Source organism: Phocoena sinus, chromosome 1, assembly GCF_008692025.1.
Source record: "Phocoena sinus isolate mPhoSin1 chromosome 1, mPhoSin1.pri, whole genome shotgun sequence".
NCBI lineage: Eukaryota > Metazoa > Chordata > Mammalia > Artiodactyla > Phocoenidae > Phocoena > Phocoena sinus.
The window spans coordinates 133545266-133564945 of NC_045763.1; the positions used below are offsets into that span (position 1 = coordinate 133545266).

Genomic DNA, 19680 nt, shown 5'->3' on the forward strand with positions numbered 1-19680 from the left:
CCGCTGAGCCTGCACGTCCGGAGCCTGTGCTCCGCAACGGGAGAGGCCACAACAGTGAGAGGCCCGCGTACCGCAACAAAAAAAAAAAAAAAAAAGAAAACATGGTACTGTCTTAGCTTGGTGGATGGAGTTCTATGAAGAGAGTACTAGCCCTGGATGCAAGGTATATTGTTAGAAAGATGAAGAAAGAGAAGGTGCCTTTCCTAGAACTCTTTAGGGAAATCAGCAGTCCAAGTCTTAGTGTTTATTGAGACTCCTGCATCAAATTGGCGAGTGAAGCTAGTTGGGAAAAAATAACTCTCCAGGAGAAAGGTGGGCTCTGAGAACAAAGACATTTGTATTTATCTAGTACTGGTTGGTATGGGAGAAATTTGCCAGTGGTCATTGGTTGACAGTTTACATAGACAAAGTCAAGTCACAGTAAAAATGACAAGAAACCTATTTTTGTCCTTGGCCTAAGGCCAATCCATCTTTTTGGCTCCAAAGTTCTTAAATATTTTACTTAATGACCTGTCCTGTGTCTCCCTTCATTTTTCAAGGAAAATCATTTTTTTTTTCTTACAAGTATGGTTCATATCAAAACAACCTTTTAGAGGATGGTAGCTCAGTCCCTTTCAGCACTAAAGGTTGGAGGTGGGTACCTCCAAAACACAGGTTGTTGGAAGTACATCAGAAGACTAGAGAAGGGCAACATTCCCGACCACAACAGTCCACTCCTTCTGCCATTGTGTTTAAAGTGGGGCCTGGAGCTGGGCATCCTGGGCTCAGTGGTGGCCTTAAGACTTCTCCCCAGCCTCTCAGGTAGTACCAGAACCTCTTCTAGAACAGCTGCCTGAGTGAGCAGGTGATGACTGGTTTTCTCTGCTGGAGACAGCATTGAATCCTTCCCTGGTAAACCAGGCTGGATTCTAACTCAAGGGGAACAAATGAGCTCTGAGCACTCAGGGGCACGCCGACACTGGGACAGGATGGTGCAGACCTGCAGGGGTGCCACAGCGGAGCGCGGTGGGTCGAGCTGCATACTCAGGATACAGGAAATGTGATTTTTCCAAATGGCAACCATATTGGTGGTCTCGGAAATGGGCCGAAATGTGCTTCCCACACAGAGAGGGAAAGACGTGTCTATTGGAAAGTTGGTAAAAATAATCTGGCTGTAAGCACAAGGTCTCAGTGCAACTACCCATACTGTAGGTTGCAGTGTTCATTACTACTAGGTTTCAGCCTCACTGAGGTATAGTTTTGTTTTTTAACTATGGATTTTTATTTTTTTAATTTTTAAAAATTTTTAATGGAGTACAGTTGATTCATAATGTTATATGTTAGTTTCAGGTGTACGGCAAAGTGAATCAGTTATACATATACATATATTCACTCTCTTTTAGATTCTTTGCCCATATAGGCCATTACAGAGTACTGAGTAGAGCTCCCTGTGCTATACAGTAGGTCCTTATTAGTTACCTATTATATATATAGTGGTGTGTATGTGTCAATTCCAATCTTCCAGTTTATCCCTCTCCCCACTGCCCCTTGGTAACCATAAGTTTGTTTTCTACATCTGTAATTCTATTTCTGATTAAACTATGGATTTTTAAAGAAATACTCTCCTCCTTAAGGTTTCATAGGGAGGGAAGCTTCATGGGTCATGACTCTTCAAGGGGGCTGGGTCAATGTTCTCAGTTTACAAGCCCGAAAATTGGTTCTTCAGCAGTGGCTGCCGGAAACCGCACCTGGATGGAAGCCCCCGGCTGTGCTCTTTCTGTCTTTCTTGGCTGAGAGCACAGGACTCTGCCGGAGGGACTCTCAGTGGCAGTTTTTGTTGACCTCGTGTATGGTGGAGGAACACACTGCTGCAGGGGGTTTGGTGACCTTAGAGTCAGTAGTTGCTACGTGGAGGCATTCCTTTTCATTTACATCTTTCAAATTGGGAACACCTTGTGGCCATTTAGTATTCTAATCGGAGACCCTTTTGCTTCAGATCCAGAGCTGGCCTGGCCCCCAAGCCCTGCTGAAGCTCCCGTTGCCTGAGGCTTGGCATTGGGGCTTGGTTCCGCCTTCCTGTCACAGGCCCCTTTGGATTCCGGAAAATCCCTAAACTCATGTGCAACCAGAAGCATCCTGTATTGGCAACCGGACTGTTAGTGTTTAGCAGTCTGGGACAGAGATAACCACGATCACTTCAGAATGCAGATAGAGATTTTTTGTTATGTATACAATATTCTCGGTGTCGGTGTGTACGCTCGCTCCTAATAACACACTGGATTTTACCCTCCAATCGGGATTGTACCTTTCCTAAACTTTGTTTTGATTATTAATAATTTTGTGGGTATGTTAATCCTTTGACAAAAATATTTGCGATTCACTCTAGGCTAATCTAAAATGCAATAGAAAGTGTCCTAAACTTCTGTTAATTGTAGCCCTTAACTGAAGCAACGTTTTGAAGTGCTTCAGTTAACGGCAGGCAGAGTCCACATTGGAGAGCTCTGGTCACCCTTGGTTTAACCTGTGAGCTCTTTATGTAGTCACCTCTGTTGCTTTAAGGGCCCTTTCCATATGGCCTTCCCTAGTGCTTAAAATGTTTGCTTTCTCATACTGTTGACTGTGAAACAAACACAGTGGGAGAAGATTTTAGGAGAAATGGCTAAATTGAAATGAAAATTTACTTGAAGTCTTAATTGAAACAAAGATGATGGCTTAATTGAAGTAGCATGTGTTAATATAATTGTTATATAGAAAACATCCTTTTCCTAGGGGAAAAAAGAGCCTTGATTATTTTATTATGGAAAAAAAAACCTACTAAATGAAAAATTGGAAATGAACATTTATTATTTGAATAGCTCAGGCTGCCTTCCAGTATTGCCTTCTGAGGTTTTCAGTTGCTGGAAAGAACCAGGTTAATAAGTTCTCTAAGCATTTTTTTTTTTTTTTTTTTTTTACCACTCTGGCTCAAACTCCATTCACAGATGTTTCCTCCATTATTTTGATTCAGTGAAGGGCCCCAAAGGGCAGGCAGGAAACGGAGTGAAGTAGAAGAGAAAACCACTGGGTGCCCTCAGAGCCTGAACCTTCCTGCAGCCAGCTGAGGCCTTATGCCTAATTCTGAGTCGACACCCCACCAGTTTGTGGAAGCGAGGTTTGTTTATTTGTTTTGGGAGGGTGTATTTCTCCACTGAAATTCTCCTACCCCCTCACTTACACACACACACACACACACACACACACACACACACACACTCACTCTCTCTTCCACTCACAAACTCGTGATTGCCCCTTTGACTTTCACGGGGGAGGTGGTATAACACGTTGGTAAATACTGTGGATCCTGGGACCAGACAGCCTGTGTTTCAGTCCTGACTCTGCCACCTACCAGGTGTTACCTACTCGGCAAATTATTTGTGCCTCGATTTCCTTGTCTGTAAAATGAGGATAATTATATTTTACCTCTCATAGGGGTGTTTTGAATATTATATTGGTTAATATTTGCAAGATACTTGGAATGCCTGGCACATGCTAAGAATTCATTAAATGTTAACCATTACTTTTTATTACTGGCTCATAAAAACCTTCCTAAGACAGTATCATTCATTTTCTAAGTCATTTGTTATCCTGTGTTATGATTTTCAGAGCAGCCATAGGAGCTGGAATCAGGCCTTTATCTCTGATTCCTTGCATGGTACCCGGTGTATGGAGTTGATTTTTTTTCTAGGTCTTAATTTCTCCTCCTGCAAATGGGTATATTGAAACTACCTTCATCCAAAAAAGGTTTTGCTTTGGTGTATATGTTGCACTACATTTTGGATATACAGTACATTCCTGTTTTGTGTAGATAATTAAAGGAATTAAGTGTCCTGGGTAATGAAAATATCTTTGTTGAAAGATAGTAAACTCTTAAAAAGCATTAGAATGAAATAAAATACACTTAATCGAATATACAAAAAGGAAAATAGTGTTATAGAAACAGCAATATGGTATTGACCTGGGTTTTGGTCATAGCTCGGCCACTTACTGTGTGACTTTTTGCAAGTTATTTTCTTAACTTCTCCGGGTCTCATTGTTACTATTGTCACCATCATCATAGTTGTTGTTAATAGCACTGGGATAGGGTTAGGACACTAGATTTTGTTCTGGTTCTAGTGCCAAATGGTTATATTGTTTTAGACAAACCACTTCCCTCTTCGTTTCCTGATCTTCTTATAATGTAAGAGGAATGGAACAGATGTTCTCACCTGCTCTGCATGCTGGCATGTGGTGGTGCTACAGATGGATTATAGGGGTGTCCATATATTGATTCCCTCAGCCCTTGGGGTGATTGGGCAGGGTCTGGGGTAGCAGGACTCCCTGTGCTTGTCTCCTCAGGCCTGAGAAGCCTCATTCATTGATCCCAGTGCATCACATACAGAGAATTTTCAATGTACAGGATAACATGAAAGAGGTTGGCAAATAGTATTCAAATGTTTCTTCTAATTCTAATAGCCCAAATTTCCCTCTTGGTCATTTTGTGACATTAGGCAAAATATTTAGTTTTCTGAGTATATTCATTCACTTGAGTAAGATACACTCAAAACTTTGGTTTGGTTTGGATAAAATATGTGATACAGTCAAATATGTCAAGTCTGATGTTGGACAAAGGAAGATGAAGACTAAGGAAAAGTGCAGGACTCCAAGATTGTTGCCTCTTTGGGCTCTTTAACACCATGAGTATGGCAGAAATTGTTGTTAGACCTAGAATAGGGGATTGGAGCTGTTGATGTTTAACACTGGGTGTAAATCACAGCAGAGTCTGAATGGGCGCTCCATACTCGCAGACTTCAGCATGTGGACTGTCATTGGAAGTTGTCCGTGTCCACTGAAGACAGTGGAAGGGGATTCAGACTCAGTTTACCAAAGCATAAGAAAATACCTTCAGTGCCTTGATTTATATATAAAAAATGCACAAAATATGCCCATAAGTTACATTTTTATAAATCAAATCTAATTTTCTCATTGATATGTATACACACTTAGAATGCTCTACTTTTATTTCACATCAATCACTACTTGGTTGTTGCTTCTATGTATTCTCATCACAAACTTTTTTTTATCTAGTTTCAGTAATTTGCAAACAACTAAATGATTTGGAGAGCTGTGACATGAAATAATGGTTGTTTATTTTATTTATTTATTTTTGTGTGTGTGGTACGCGGGCCTCTCACTGTTGTGGCCTCTCCCGTTGCGGAGCACAGGCTCCGAACGCGCAGGCTCAGCGGCCATGTCTCACGGGCCCAGCCGCTCTGCAGCATGTGGGATCTTCCCGGACCGGGGCACAAACCCGTGTCCCCTGCATAGGCAGGTGGACTCTCAACCACTGCGCCACCAGGGAAGCCTGGTTGTTTATTTTATATAAATAAAATAAATGAGAGACTCAATCATTCAACAAAAATCTATTGAATATCTACTATTGTTCTGTTTTACAACATCTAGCATTGTTCTGTTGCTGTTGAATAAGACAGAAAGAATCAGTCCTGACCTCATAGTGTTTATGTTCTAATGGAAGAGAAAGAGAATTAAAAATATATGTCAGGTAGTATAAGTGCTAAAAAGATATGTAAAGCGGGGCATGGGGAAGCAGAGGTAGGTGTGCTCTTTTGGATGGGATGGTCAGGGAAAAAGCTTCTCGTAGGAGATACTGTTCAGGAGTCCTGAATGAAGTGCACTGAGCAAGCAATGTGAGAACCAGTTTTTATTTATTAGATTTAATTAAAGTGGGATTCACCTCTTTGGTAAAGTGGCCTTTCCTTTCAGTGAGGAGCTATCACCATTGTAAGAAACTGTGGAAAATGGAAGAATACCTGCCAACCCCCTAACAAACTAAGTGATACGACAGAAATTCTTTGTTACTTAATGAAGTCTAGGTGTGGCCTACAACAAACCAGGGAGAGTGGGTTTGGTGCCAGAAACAAACACCATCACCAAGATTCATGTCAAGGAGCTTACTGCCTATGTTTTCTTCTAGAAGATTTATAGTATCAGGTCTTAAGTTCACGTCTTTAATCCATTTTGAGTTGATTTTTTTGTATGATATGAGATAGGTGTCCTGTTAAATTCTTTAGCATGTGGTTATCCAGTTTTCCCATTATCATTCCAGTTATGTCAAAGGAGACTGTCCATTCCCCATTGAATATTATTGGCTTCTTTGTCATAAAATAATTGACCATATATGCGGGTTTATTTCTGGGCTCTTTTGTTCCTTTGACCAATGTGTCTGTTTTATGTCAGTATTATACTGTTTGGATTACTATAGCTTTGTAGTATAATTTGAAGCAAGAAGTATGATACTTCCAGCTTTGTTCTTCTTTCTCAGGATTGCTGTGGCTATTTATAGTATTTTGTGGTTCCATACTAATTTTAGGATTGTTTTTTCTATTTTGTAAGAAATGCCATTGGAATCTTTCTAGGGATTGCAATGAATCTGTAGGTTGCTTTGGGTCATATGGACATTTTAACAATACTAATTTTTCCAGTCCATGAGCATGGAATATTTTTCCATTTATTTGTGTCTTTTTACTTTCTTTCATCAGTGACTTACAGTTTTCAGTGTACAAGTCTTTCACCTCCTTGGTTAAATGTATTCCTAGGTATTTTATTCTTTTTGATGCAGTTGTAAATGGGATTGTTTCCTTAATTTCTCTTTCTGATATTTCACTATTAGTTTATAGAAATGCAACAGATTTTTGTATATTTATTTTGTATCCTTCATCTTTACTGAATTTGTTTATTAGTTCTAATAGTTTTTGGTGGAGTCTTTAGGGTTTTCTATATATAATATTATGCCACCTGCAGATAGGGACAATTTTACTTATTCCTTTCCTATTTGGATGACTTTTATTTCTTGCCTAATTGCTCTGGCTAGTATTTCCAGTACTATATTGGATAAAAATGGTGCTAATGGGCAATGTTGTCTTATTCCTGATCTTAGAGAAAAAGCTTTCAGCTTTTCACCATTAAGTATGATATTATCTGTGGACTTGTCACTTATGGCCTTTATTATGTTGAGCTATGTTCACTGTATACCCACTTTCTTGAGAGTTTTTATCATAAATGGATATTGAATTTTGTCAAATGCTTTTTCTACATCTATTGAGATGATCATATGATTTTTATCCTTTGTTTTGTTAATGTGGTGTATCACGTTGATTGATTTGATGTTGAGCCATCCTTGCATCCCTGGAATAAATCCCACTTGATCAAGGTTTATAATCCTTTTATTGTACTGTTGAATTCAGTTTGCTAATATTTTGTTGAGGATTTTTGCATCTATGTTTATCAGGGATATTGGCCTGTAATCTTATTTTCTTACAATGTCCTTGTCTGGTTTTGGTATAAAGGTATGGGTGGCTTCATAAAATGAGTATGAAAGTTTCCCTCCTCTTCTATTTTTTGGAAGAGTTTGAGAAAGATTGGTATTAATTCTTCTTTAAATGTTTGGTAGAATTTGCCATTGAAGCCATCTGATCCTGGACTTTTGTTTGTTGGGAGGTTTTTGATGATTAATTCAATCTCTTTACTAGTAATTAGACTGTTAAGATTTTCTGTTTCTTCATGATTCAGTCTTGGTAGGTTTTATATGTATATGTTTCTAGAAATGTATCCATTCTCTCTAGGTTGTCCAATTTTGTGTATAATTGTTCATAGTAGTCTCTTATGATCCTTTGTGTGATATCAGTTGTAATGTCTCTTCTTTCATTTCTAATTTTATTTGAGTCTTCTTTCCTTTTTTTCTTGGTTAGTATAACTAACAATTTGCCTTTTTTTTTTTTTTTAAACCTTTCAAAAAACAGCCTTTCGTTCCATTGGTCTTTTCTATTGTCTTTTTAGTGTCTATGTCATTTATTTTCATTCTGATCTTTGTTATTTTCTTCCTGCTACTAACTTTGGGCTTAGCTTGTTCTTCTTTTCTAGTTCCTTGAGGTGTAAAGTTAGGTTGTTTATTTAAGATCTTTATTTTTTCTTAATGTAGGCATTTATAGCTATAATCTTCCCCCTTAGAACTGCTTTTACTACATCCCACAGGTTTTTGTATTTGTGTTTCCATTTTCATTTGTCTCTAAATATTTTTTGATATCTCCTTTGACCCATTGGTTGTTCAGGAGCATGTTGTTTAATCTCCATGTATTTGTGAATTTTCCCGTTTTCTTCTTGTAATTGATTTCTAGTTTCATACCATTGTGGTCAGAAAAGATGTGTGATATGATTTTAGTCTTCTTAAATTTACTAAGATTTGTTTTGTGGTCTAACATATGATCTATCCTGGAGAATGTTCCATGTGCCTTTGAGAAGTGTATTCTGCTGCTGGATGGGATGTTCTATAAATATCTATTATGTCCATCTCGTCTAACATATAGTTTAAGTCTAATGTTTCTTTGCTGATTTCTGTCTGGATGATCTATCCGTTGTTGAAAGTGGGGTATTGAAGTTGCCTTCAATTATTGTATCACTGTCTGTTTCTCCCTTCAGATCTGTTAATATTTGCTTTACATATTTCAGTGCTCCTATGTTGGGTGCATAAATGTTTATAAATGTTATATTTTCTTGATGAATTGATCCCTTAATCATTATATAATGATCTTTGGCTTTACATCTATTTATCTGAAATAAGCTACCCCAGCTTTCTTTTGATTTCCATTTGCATGGGATATCTTTCTCCATCCCTTCACTTTCAGTGTATGTGTTCCTAAAGCTGAAGTGAGTCTTGTTTGCAGAACATGGTTGGATCTTGTGGGGGTTTTTTTGTTGTTGTTGTTTGTTTGTTTAATAAGCTGCTCTATGTCTTTGATTGGCCATTCCAGCCAATAAGAAGTGAGTTCAAGCAACTGTTCTTTATGCTGCAGTGGGATTTGGGATAGAAAATATTTTGACAATTACCCTGTACTTTAAAGTTTAGCATTTCCTCCACAAAGGAAATAAAAGATAATGTATTATTATGAACTTACCTGCTTAGATAAATAAAGCCACACAGTGGGAATTTTAAAAGGCTTTGTCAGAACCCTGAATTATCAGTTATCCCTTTTCCTTTGTTTCCCTGGTAATGTTTGGCACATGCCCCCACTCTCTTAGGTTCTAGAATTAGATAGGGGAGTTCTATAGCCTCAAATGGGCATTGATTTTTTATTTATTTATTTTGAATTATTTAATTTTTTTCTGTGGACTTGTCATTTGTACTTCATGGATTTGGGGGGAAGTTTAGGGCAAGGTTTAGCCCTGTCATGAAGAGCAGAGTTGGGATGGGTGAGAAAGTTGAGAAGACTACGTTTTGTGGTTTTCTAAGGCAGTGGAGCTGATCCTTACTAGTATAATTTGGGAGGCAATGGAAAACCCCTTTTTTACTAGTGGATATGATCATTTAAATCTCATCCTTTAAAATACAGATATTTCAGCGAGGAGTAAAGCATGAAGATTAAAATTCCAGATGGAACTAGAAAGGAACTTTGCCATCTTCTAGAATAGAGCTTCTCAAAATGTACATCCTCTTAGTTCCTTTCAGGATGTCCATGCTGACATTTGCAATAAAGGTGCAAAAGCAATGGTGAATGAAACTGCTGGCATCTTAACTTAAATAAGGGCAGTCTCACCAAATGACACTAGTAGTCATGTATTCATCATTACATACCTAAACATACACACACATACATGCATGCTTAACTTGATGAATGTCCTTGAAGCAGTAAAATGTATTAATTTTATTGGATCTTGACCCATGAGTACATGTCTTTTTTAATATTCTGTAAGATGAGATGAAAAGTACATATAAAGCATGTTTGAGGTTACTGAAGAATGATATGGTCTCAGAGAAAAATACATTTGTGATTGAGTTGTGAGTTGAACTAGCCACTTTTTTCATGGGACTGAATTTTTCTTGAAAGAACAACCAACAATCTATGGTTATTCAGATTTCAGTGTTTGGCAGACATTTTCTCAAAAAAAAAAAAAAAAAAAAAAAAAGAATGAAGCAAGCCTGCCTCTTCGAGGAAAGTAACTGACAGTATTTGTTACTAATGATAAAATTTAAGCTTTCAAATGAAAATTGAAATTTTGGAAAACTTGTATTTGTCATCATGAGCTTGACAGCTTTCCAATATTTAAAGACTTTTTTCTTGAGATTTGTGGTGATATTAACAAATATGATGTTTTGATATTATATAATAAAAAGTGTCAAAATGTGGAAGATCTGAATAACTCAGTGGTCCCATATTTTCCAGATGGATGACCAATACATGATGTTACAAAATCATAAAGAGTAAAAAGATCCATTCAAAGTACAATATAGAACGCTGGATTTTAATGTAACTGAGTATGAAAAGCTTATTGATACGGTTTCAGGTTCCACACTGTAATTAACCTTTAAGAAAGTACATTTGTTGAGTTTCATGTGGTACCAAAGAAGAATATCCACAATTATCACAACAGATTGAACTTAGAAGAAAATATGAGAATGCAGCTCTCTTCTGCTAAGCCAGAAACTCGAGAGATTTGCCAAAAGGCAAAGCAATGCCATTCTTCTTACTAAATCTGTTTTGTTCCAGAACATACAGTGACTGTCACACAAATATGTTATTTATGTTATATATGATGGATTTATTTCTGTTATCTTTAAATGAAATAATAGATAACTAAATTTAAATTTTCTCAGTTTTAATTTCTGAAGGGGTAATTATCATTAGATATAAGCCACCTAAATACAGGGACTTGATCATTTTTAAGAGTGTGATCGGGTCCTGAGACCAAAAAGTTTGAGAGCTGTTGTTCTAAACCCACCTCCTGACTTTCAAAATGGGTAACAGAGGCCATGAGGTGACTCATCCACTGAGTTGCAGTTGTGACTAGATCTTATTCCAGCAAACCACTTCCAATATTTTCATTGTTTGTTTTTCCCCATTACACTACTACCATGACTGCCTTCAGGTGAATAAGCCACTCTCCAATGGGAGCATGTACTGATGGAGATCAGCTGAGGTAGGGCTTTCTTACCAACTGGGAATCAGAGACCAGAGGGCCTCTTTCAGGCAGTGGTCCCTCCATCTGCAGAGATGTATGCTGACAGGAGATGAGGGGGTGCAAGTGGAGGAAGAACATTACCTGCTTCCGATTTTATGCCTCTTGTTCCAAAATACAGTGAGCTTTTCCTTGTCCCTCGACTTTTCCTCCAGGGAGTTTGCACGTTGGAAAGTGAACAGCCTGGCTCTAGAAAGGAAGGACTTCTTTAGTTTGCCATTGCCTCTTGCCCCAGAGTTTATCCGGAACATCCGCCTCCTCGGAAGGAGACCCAACCTGCAACAGGTCACCGAAAACCTGATCAAAAAGTACGGCACTCACTTCTTACTTTCTGCCACCCTTGGAGGTAAGCAATACCACGATCCTACACTCATTGGTTGCCAGCTCATCGAAAATAGCTTTAAGACCCATTGACTATAGCTTCAGTACTCTTCCTGGGTCTTTTATTCTTCCTGGCCTGTTATTGACCGGGAAACGTTTTCTTTCTGGTGCATTTGTCAACAGTGTAATCTCTTGACATCCAAATTCACCCCAGAACATTGCTTATAAGCATCCTCCTGGGGACGGGATGTGGGGTAAGGAGGTTGGGGGACAGACAGACTCCTACTAAGCACTTGCCAGAAGTGGGTGCTCCCACTTTTCTTTTGACTGAGCCATCTAACCCCGAGGTTTCTCCATACCTTAATATTGGCTGTGGCTACAATAGTGAGACCCATAGGCAAAGAAGTAAATGTCCACTGAGTCCCTGACCTCTCTGCTTCCACTCTATAGAGATTGGTAACCAGCCAAACCAATTAGAATGACTTTGGGCTGGATGGAGGCAAAGGTGGAAGGGGACCTATGGCTAGGGGATGGCGCAACCTATGGCTAGGACCCAGCGCAGAATTGAGAGCTGGGAATAGGCAGCATTCTCTCTGCCCTGGCAAGGAGAAAGCAGGATTTATTATAACATTTAGCTCACTGTCTGATGGACAAAAGGAACTCTCCAAGGGTTCAGGCCAGCTGCCGGCATGTGGTAGGCGCTGAGTGTTTGATGGGGAAAAGGGAGGTTGAGCTTCAAGGCTTTTGCCCTTTGTTAGGGAGCAGAAATAGCCACGGTGACTTCTTATCAACAACTTGAGACGGAGAATTTTATCTTCCCCGTGGAGGTAGATTGCCTGAGACAGAGATCAATAGAGGATGTTAACTGGATAAGCTGGAGGGGCGGGGGATGAGCTTTGGGAGATTACAGAAGTAGGGAGGAGGCGAAGGGCCTCCCAGGCAGTGGGGCCCTTATCCTGTGTCGCAGCCTGATGACATTGTTCTGAACGTGGTAGGGATGAGAAGAGTCCGTCAGCAGTCAGCAGGGGCCGTGGGCTCCCTCTTAGCTCGGTCTCCCCTGGCGAAGGTTTTCACATTCTTATTGGTAGGGGATTAGGGAGCTGAAGGCCTCACCGGTGCACTCATGTTGTTTGCTGTAGGAGAAGAGTCCCTGACCATTTTTGTGGACAAGCGGAAACTGAGCCGAAAGTCAGAGGTGGCAGGAATTGCCCCTATAGTCGGGGGCGGTGGGAACAGCTCTGCTGTGTCCCTGGAGATCCTGCACCAGCTGGCAGCCTCCTACTTCATCGACAGAGAGAGCACCCTGCGACGGCTGCACCATATCCAGATAGCCACAGGGGCCATCAAGGTAAGGGCCTGAGAGGTCCTGGGGGAGGGAGGGCAGACAGGCAGAGAAAGCAGAGGGAGGCCTGGGTGTTAACTGGCTCCAAGTGAGCCAGGCCTGACTGATGGAAGTGGGAAAGCAGCTTTCTGATGTGGGCACAACCCTAAACCAGCCCTAAAACATGGTCTGTGTCTTCCTTCTGCGGCAAATAGTCACGTGGCTTCTACCCTAAGGCAGGCTCCAGCCGAGGGACTGTGGTGAAAGGTAGACAAGGGCTCTGCTCTCCAGAGGTTACATTCTGGTGGGGGATGAAGATAATAAACAAGTAAAAAAATCAGCCCAGTAATTCCAGATAGTGATATAAGGAAAAGACCGAGTCGTAGGTACAGATTTCCTGAGCTGAGAGAGGGGAACAGTGAGTATTAGCCAGATTGGTCGAGGGAGGGCACTTTGGGTTTAGACTTCGAGGCTGAGATCTGAATCCTTAGAAGTCAGCTGTGTGTAGATCCGAGGGAAGGGTGTTCAGGCAGGGGGAACAGTAAGTGCTAAGGCCCTGAGGCAGGAACCAGCGTGGTGCCTTGGTGAAACACAGAGAAGACTGCTGTGACTGCAGTGAGATGAACAAGAAAGATGCTGGTACAAGATGGAATTCAGAGGTAGGCTGGAGCCAGGTCACATGGCTGTGAGAAAGTGCAGTAGAAGACAAGCAGAGGGGTGATATGATTTCGTGTATGTTTGAAAAAGCTCAAGAGTTACTGTAACTTGAATAACTATAACTTTCATCCCATGTTCTCTACTGACAACTAGAAGATTTCTAGGACAGTTCATGTTGTTTGAGGGAAGACTAGTGAAGATACTTGAGAACACTGGATATTCTACTTCTAAATATAAAGTTAGGGCGCTGAGGAGAGCTCAGTCTTGTCTTACATCCTGCTTTCATCCCATCCAAGACTCACAAGGAAGTTTTATCATTCTTTCACTCATTTGTTCAATAAGTATTTAAAATTTTTTATTTTATTTTATATTGGAGTATAGTTGATTCACAACATTGTGTTAGTTTCAGGTGTGCAGCAAAGTTACACATATTCACATACCTATTCCTTTTCAGATTCTTTTCCCATACAGTTTATTACAGAGTACTGAGTATAGTTCCCTGTGCTATACAGTAGGTCCTCGTTGATTATTTGTTTTACATATAGTAGTGTGCCAATCCCAACCTTACCGAACACCTGTATGTGTCAGGGACTGTTCTGGATACTGAGAATCCAAGAGTGAACAAAACATACGAAGTCCCTGCCCTCGCGAAGCTGAAATTCTAGCGGTGCAGACATAATTAAATACATGAACAGTGTCAGGCGGGCTTAATGGTATAAAGACATGAAGTCAGGGAAGGAGCTAGAGGGTGATGGGGACATGGTACTACTTTAGGGAAGACCAGACAGAGGTCTGAATGAAGCAAGGGAGTGAGTCACATGTATATCTTGAGTGAGTGCATTCTAGACAGAGCGGGGAGTGAGGGCAACTGCCCTGAAGTGGGAGTGTGCTTGGTATGATCCAGGAGCACCGGTAGTGTAGCTGGAAGGAGTCAAAAGAGAGGTAAGGTGGCAGATGAGGCTACAGTGGTCGCAGGGCCTGGATCATGAGGGTATTACCGATCGGGGAAGAGAGGAGAAAGAGGGATCCTGGAGACCAGTGCAGTCCTTCTCACTGTCAAGGTGAGAAACAGTGGTGGCTTGGACAAAGCTGGTGCTATACAGGTAGCGAGAAATTCACAGGTTCAGGTTTTGATGGTAGAGCCTACTGAGCGTTAGCTAAGAAATTGGAAGAAAGGAGTCAAGATTAACCGTGAGATTTTTGGCCTGAGCAACCTGATGAACAGTGATTTCATTAACTGAGGATAACACTAGGGGGAGATGCAGATCTGAAAGAAATAAATCAAGGGTTCAGTTTTAGACATATCGTATTTGACATTCCTATTAGATGTCTAACTAAAGATATCTAAGAGGCAGTTGGTTATCAACACCAGGATTTAAAGAGAAATGTCATGATTGGAGATATAAGTTTGGCTTACAAATATATCCACATGTGTAGTTGGTATTTAAAACTTTGGGAAAGGAGGAGATGAGATCACTCAAGGACTGAATGCAGCTAATCAAGTGGCCCCAGGGCTTTGAGTTGTGAAGCACATCAGTTTTCAGAAATGGGCCAAACGAGGAGGATTCAACAAAGGAGGCTGAGACAGAGCATAAAGGTATGAAGAGAACCAAAGCTGGATCACAAAGCCATGTGAAGAAAGTGACTCACAAAAGAAGGAGCAGGCAACTGTTGAGCAGTCAGATTGAGAACTGACCTTCAACTTGGCATCATGGAGGTAACTGGTAACCTAGATAGGAGTAGCTTCAGTGGCGTGAAGGGTATAAAAGGCTGAGTGGAGAAGGTTCAAGAGAGAACAAAGTGAGGAATCAGAATAGTAGAGACAGTTCTTTAAAGGTCTTGCTGTAAAGGCTAATAGAAAAAATGTGATAGCTGGAGACTGATGGGGGATCAAGGGAGCTTGTGTTTTTGTTTTTAAAATGGGAGGTATTCCAGAATATTGGTATGTTGATTAAAATGACTCAGTAGAGAGGGGGAAAGTGATGGTGCAGAGAGACAGGAGATAATTGCAGAAGCAATCGAGGTGGTGAGAGAGGTTGCTATTCCAGGTACAAGTGGAGCAGCAGGTCTCACACAGGACCATGAACACCTCATGCTTTGGAGGCAGAGGCTGTACAGAGCACACAGCTCACACATGCAGCGGGATGGCACATGTGGCAATGGGACGATGCGGATGTTCTCTTCTGATTTATTCCATTTCCTTGATGAAACAAGCAAAGTCCACGGCTAAATGAAAGAAGGAATTGTTGAGAAAAGAATGTATGAAATGGTCATTCAGAGTTAAGGTCATCAACTGACTAGATGACCAGATAAATGGACTGGATTGTTGGGTGGCACCAAGGACTCATTTGAGACTCATGGTTATAATTACAACATGAGGCCTGTCAGCGGCGTTGTGAGTTTTATCAGCTACATTCAGCACGTCTTGTTCAGACAGGCATGGGAGAGATGGAGAGTTGGATTTAACCAAGGGGTGTGTGTGTGTGTGTGTGTGTGTGTGTGTGTGTGTGTGTGTACAAGATGAAAGAAAAAATAGGCAAGGGAGTTGAGAGTATATAGAAAGGAGTGATTACAGTGGTGGATCAAGGGATCTGAGACCATTATAGGATGATAGAAAGTGAAAAGTTGGCCAGGTCAAAAGATTGGGAGTAAGTAGATTTGATGACTTGTTACAGGGAAGAGAGTAGAGGAGGTACAAGTGTGTAATGCTATATTGCTATATTGCTATTACAGAGGGTCAGGTTCTGGGGCACGGCCATGGGCGTGGGAGCCTAAGATGGGGTTGGATAGAGGACAAGATAAGGAGGTGAGGAGGCCAGGGGACTGGGAGGCTGGGTATTAAAGGATCACCTATATGGATGCTGACGTCAGCAGGAATGATACAGACCTGGGTGGTGGTAAGAAAGAGGGTGGTGAGCAAGCTAAACACTGAAAATCCTCAATGAGGGAGGGGGAGTGACAAAAATAGATGGCAACACAGAGGAGTAGTGGGTGATAGTCCTCATGTTTAGAGAGGAAGGAGGACCAGTGTTCAGGACATCACAGTGGAAGACCCAGCTCACTTCATGCCAGTGTGAGGTGTGGGAAGGCAGACAGCCACTGCTAGAGAGGACTGCAGGGGAAACCACATCCTCCAGAGCTGCTAGGTTGTGCTTAGAAGGAAAAGGTGAAGCGGACTCTTGAGAAGAGATTGAGGTTATAGATGTTCTTGCTGAGGAGTGATCATGAGATCCAGAGAGCATGATGGAGGTTAAGTTAAGAAAAGGGGTCAGATTGGGGGACGGCCAGTGTCTGGAGTGAGAGTCTGAGAGAGGAGGAAGATGGAAGTTCAGACGGGCTAGGGTACATTTGGGAGGCTGGTATCTTAGGCAGCTTAAAATGATGAAAAAAGAACTGTAGTAGCACAGAGTGGGTTTTACCAAGAAGACAGAACTCTGTGGAAGCCCTCTCACCCTTTAGTCCTCTAGTGGACTGTGTCAAGGTTGGAGAAGAATTGGTCTTATCCATTCGTGAAAGGTAGGCCTGGGTCAGTAACTCTATGGTCCCATTAATGTCCCTTCCTATCCTTTGACCTGACCAATTTTTCACTTTCTCTCATCCCTCCATGGCCTTATTGTCTTTTTGCCCAACTTAGATCTCTTGGTCCATCACTATAATCACTCCCTTGCATGTTCTCTTCAGCTTACCCTTTGCCTCCTCGTCATGCCCACGGCCATTCCTGTAATTCACAACCTCATCACGCTTACCTGATGTTCTCGCATAACTGGTCTTCCCATCAGCATTCTCATCTCTTCTCCCTGATTCACGATCTATGCTGCTCGCATGAGTGCACATCGTCATATCGTATCATTCCCCTGCTTAAAATCCTTCAGTGGTTTCTGACTACATGGGACAGAGCCCAAACCACCGCCTCCCATCCAGGGCGGCAGTGTGAGGCACTGGAAAGAACCCGCGAGTCTGAGCTCTGCCACAGCTCATGGCGAGGCTTTGATCAAGTTACCAAACTTCTCTGAGCCCCCATTTGCTCCTTCTAAAATTGTTGAACGATCAGAATAATTTCTAACGTGAAGGATTTCTGGGAAGTTCAAATTAGAAAATGTATAGAGGACGTGAGCCACAGCACAAACGGACCTTGAAAAGGGATAATTCCTCTTCTCAACAAAATGGGAAGGCAATTGAAGACCTACTGTCCCTGTTGTCTTTTTAGTTTCAGCTCCAAATGCTCCTTTTACACTCTTCTCAACTCTTGTTTCCCCCCTCAACCCTTCACTTCCCATTTATACCATGTAAGCCAGTCCTATCTACCTCCTAGTCTTTGTTCAAATATGCCATGCTCTTGTGTCTCCCTTCCTGGTACCTGCTGTCTTTTTTGCTTACAATCCTCGTCTGTTCACCTGAGTGGCTTTTCCTAACCCTTCTTCGCTTGGCTCAAAAAGGTAACTCTTTCGTGAAGCCTTTCCTGACTCCCAAGGTAGTTAAATGTTCCTCTTCAGTGTTTCAAACACATGCCTCCCTTATAGGGATTATCATTTGAACTGATTGCTAGCTAACATGAGAGCCTCTGAAACTATGAGATTCTTATGGGAGGGACCGGGTCTCAGGCATCTTTGGTTCCCAGTGAGAGTACAGAGCTTGCCACATTATGGATAATGAGTAAAGGTTTGCTGAGTGAATGAATGAGTCACTGACCCCACTTTTCACATGGGTTGGGCTCTTCTCAGTGTGTGTGCAAGTGCCCATAAGCATGTTAAGTTGAAAGAAACAAGGTGGATGCAGTATCAAGATGATTTGTTAAGAGAACTCTGGTGAAGGATACCATAGGTCTCTAAGAACAAGACACTAGATCCAATCCAGACACATAGGTGTGGTAAAAGGACAGTAACACTCCCAGGTTACTCTGTTTCTTGTTGGAACACGCCTCTACTTTTTCATCTCTTCCTGCTTCATTTTCCTGCATCTCTTGTTCTTTCCTCTGTTTATTCTAGACTTTCTGTACTCCAGTGGCTTCAGCCCACCTTTAGCTATGTCTAGCTCTGAAGCTGACTCTGGCCCTGGCTGAACGTAATCTTCTGTTTTGTCTCTCAGCCAGTGCACTCAGGACAGGGACTCTTCTCTTGTTCATTGTAGTATCCTCAGTTCCTGCTACATAGTAGGTGCTTGATAATTATTTATTCCGAAGTTTGTAAGTGTCCATAATCAACTCTTAAATTTCTTTTTTCTCTCAGTATCACAGTTCTAAATTCCCCAGAGAAAGAATCTGGCTCAGGACTCATCTTAGGCCAACACAAAGAGAGGGGGTTACATAATCTCAACCACGGCTCACGGGATTCACTTCTTTAGCAAGGACTGTGGGTGATAGCGTGAGAGGTGGGCAGGCACTCGAACCCACGTCTGTTATAGTGCCTGGAGATGCACGTTCTAGAACTAGAGCCACTGCCCATCTCCTCCAGAGAAGGGCCACCATCCTCGGAAGCCTCTTCTTGGAACTCCTCAGTCCCACGTGGAATGAGAGATGATTATTCAGCTTCCACTGAGCTGCTTGACCTGTAGCTGTTTCTGTTTGGGAACACCGTGGGTTCTCCCCATGGGTTGCAATTCAGAGAACCATGAAAAAAAAACAAGGCATTTAGTGTCTTCTCCCCGCTCTGCTCATCTCCACATAGTTTAGTGACCTGTCCAAGGACACACCCCTAGACTAAGGAGCAAAGGGAGGTGTTGGCATGCTGTGCCACGGCGCTGCCCCCTTGATAGGGTTGACCTGACCACTGTGTCCTGATAGTAATGGTGTTCCACAGGAGGCCATCTCTTTGCCTTAACACACAGCAGATCCAGACAGCAAGGTCCCCCTGCAGCACACCCTTGTGAACTCACACGCCTCTGCTGGTTCTGCAGCCCCTGCCACCTACTTCCCTCTCCTGAACATGCCTTCGCAGGGCTTGAGCTGGCTTCCAGTGTGGTCGTTGCTCTGGATGGAGGTGCGGTGGAGGCGAGGGGCTCTGCCCATTTGCTCAGCCTTGGTGAAGGAAAGACCCTCGAGCATATCTTCCTGTTGCTTGTTTCTCTAAGCAAAGGTGCTCTTACTTTCTACCCTTTGTTAGCAACTTCTTTTCACTAATGTGGAGAAAGAGGCACCCTGCCCCCTTTTGTTTATCCAACACATGCCCGAGACCCCACTGAACATCCCCCTCTGTTGCAAGGTTTACTCTGGTCAGTACACACCTCTGTTGCAGGATTTGTCACATTAGACGGCAGCTGTTTCCATGCCCATCTCCACCTGCCCACACACAACAGCAGGGCTCTTTTCACATGCATGCAGTTCCAGGTCCCTTCACAGTGTCAGGTGTGTGGTGAGACAC

General features: G+C 41.9%; 1 protein-coding gene across 1 annotated transcript in view; it reads left to right on the forward strand.

The window, feature by feature from the left end:
* The window catches only part of BRINP2 (BMP/retinoic acid inducible neural specific 2), a 117595-nt gene that overhangs the window by 83750 nt on the left and 14165 nt on the right, over positions 1–19680 (forward strand). Inside the window, exons 3-4 of the mRNA XM_032614638.1 lie at positions 11181–11371; positions 12486–12694. Of these exons, the coding sequence (XP_032470529.1) occupies positions 11181–11371; positions 12486–12694 (400 nt within the window). The remainder of the gene's footprint in view (positions 1–11180; positions 11372–12485; positions 12695–19680) is intronic.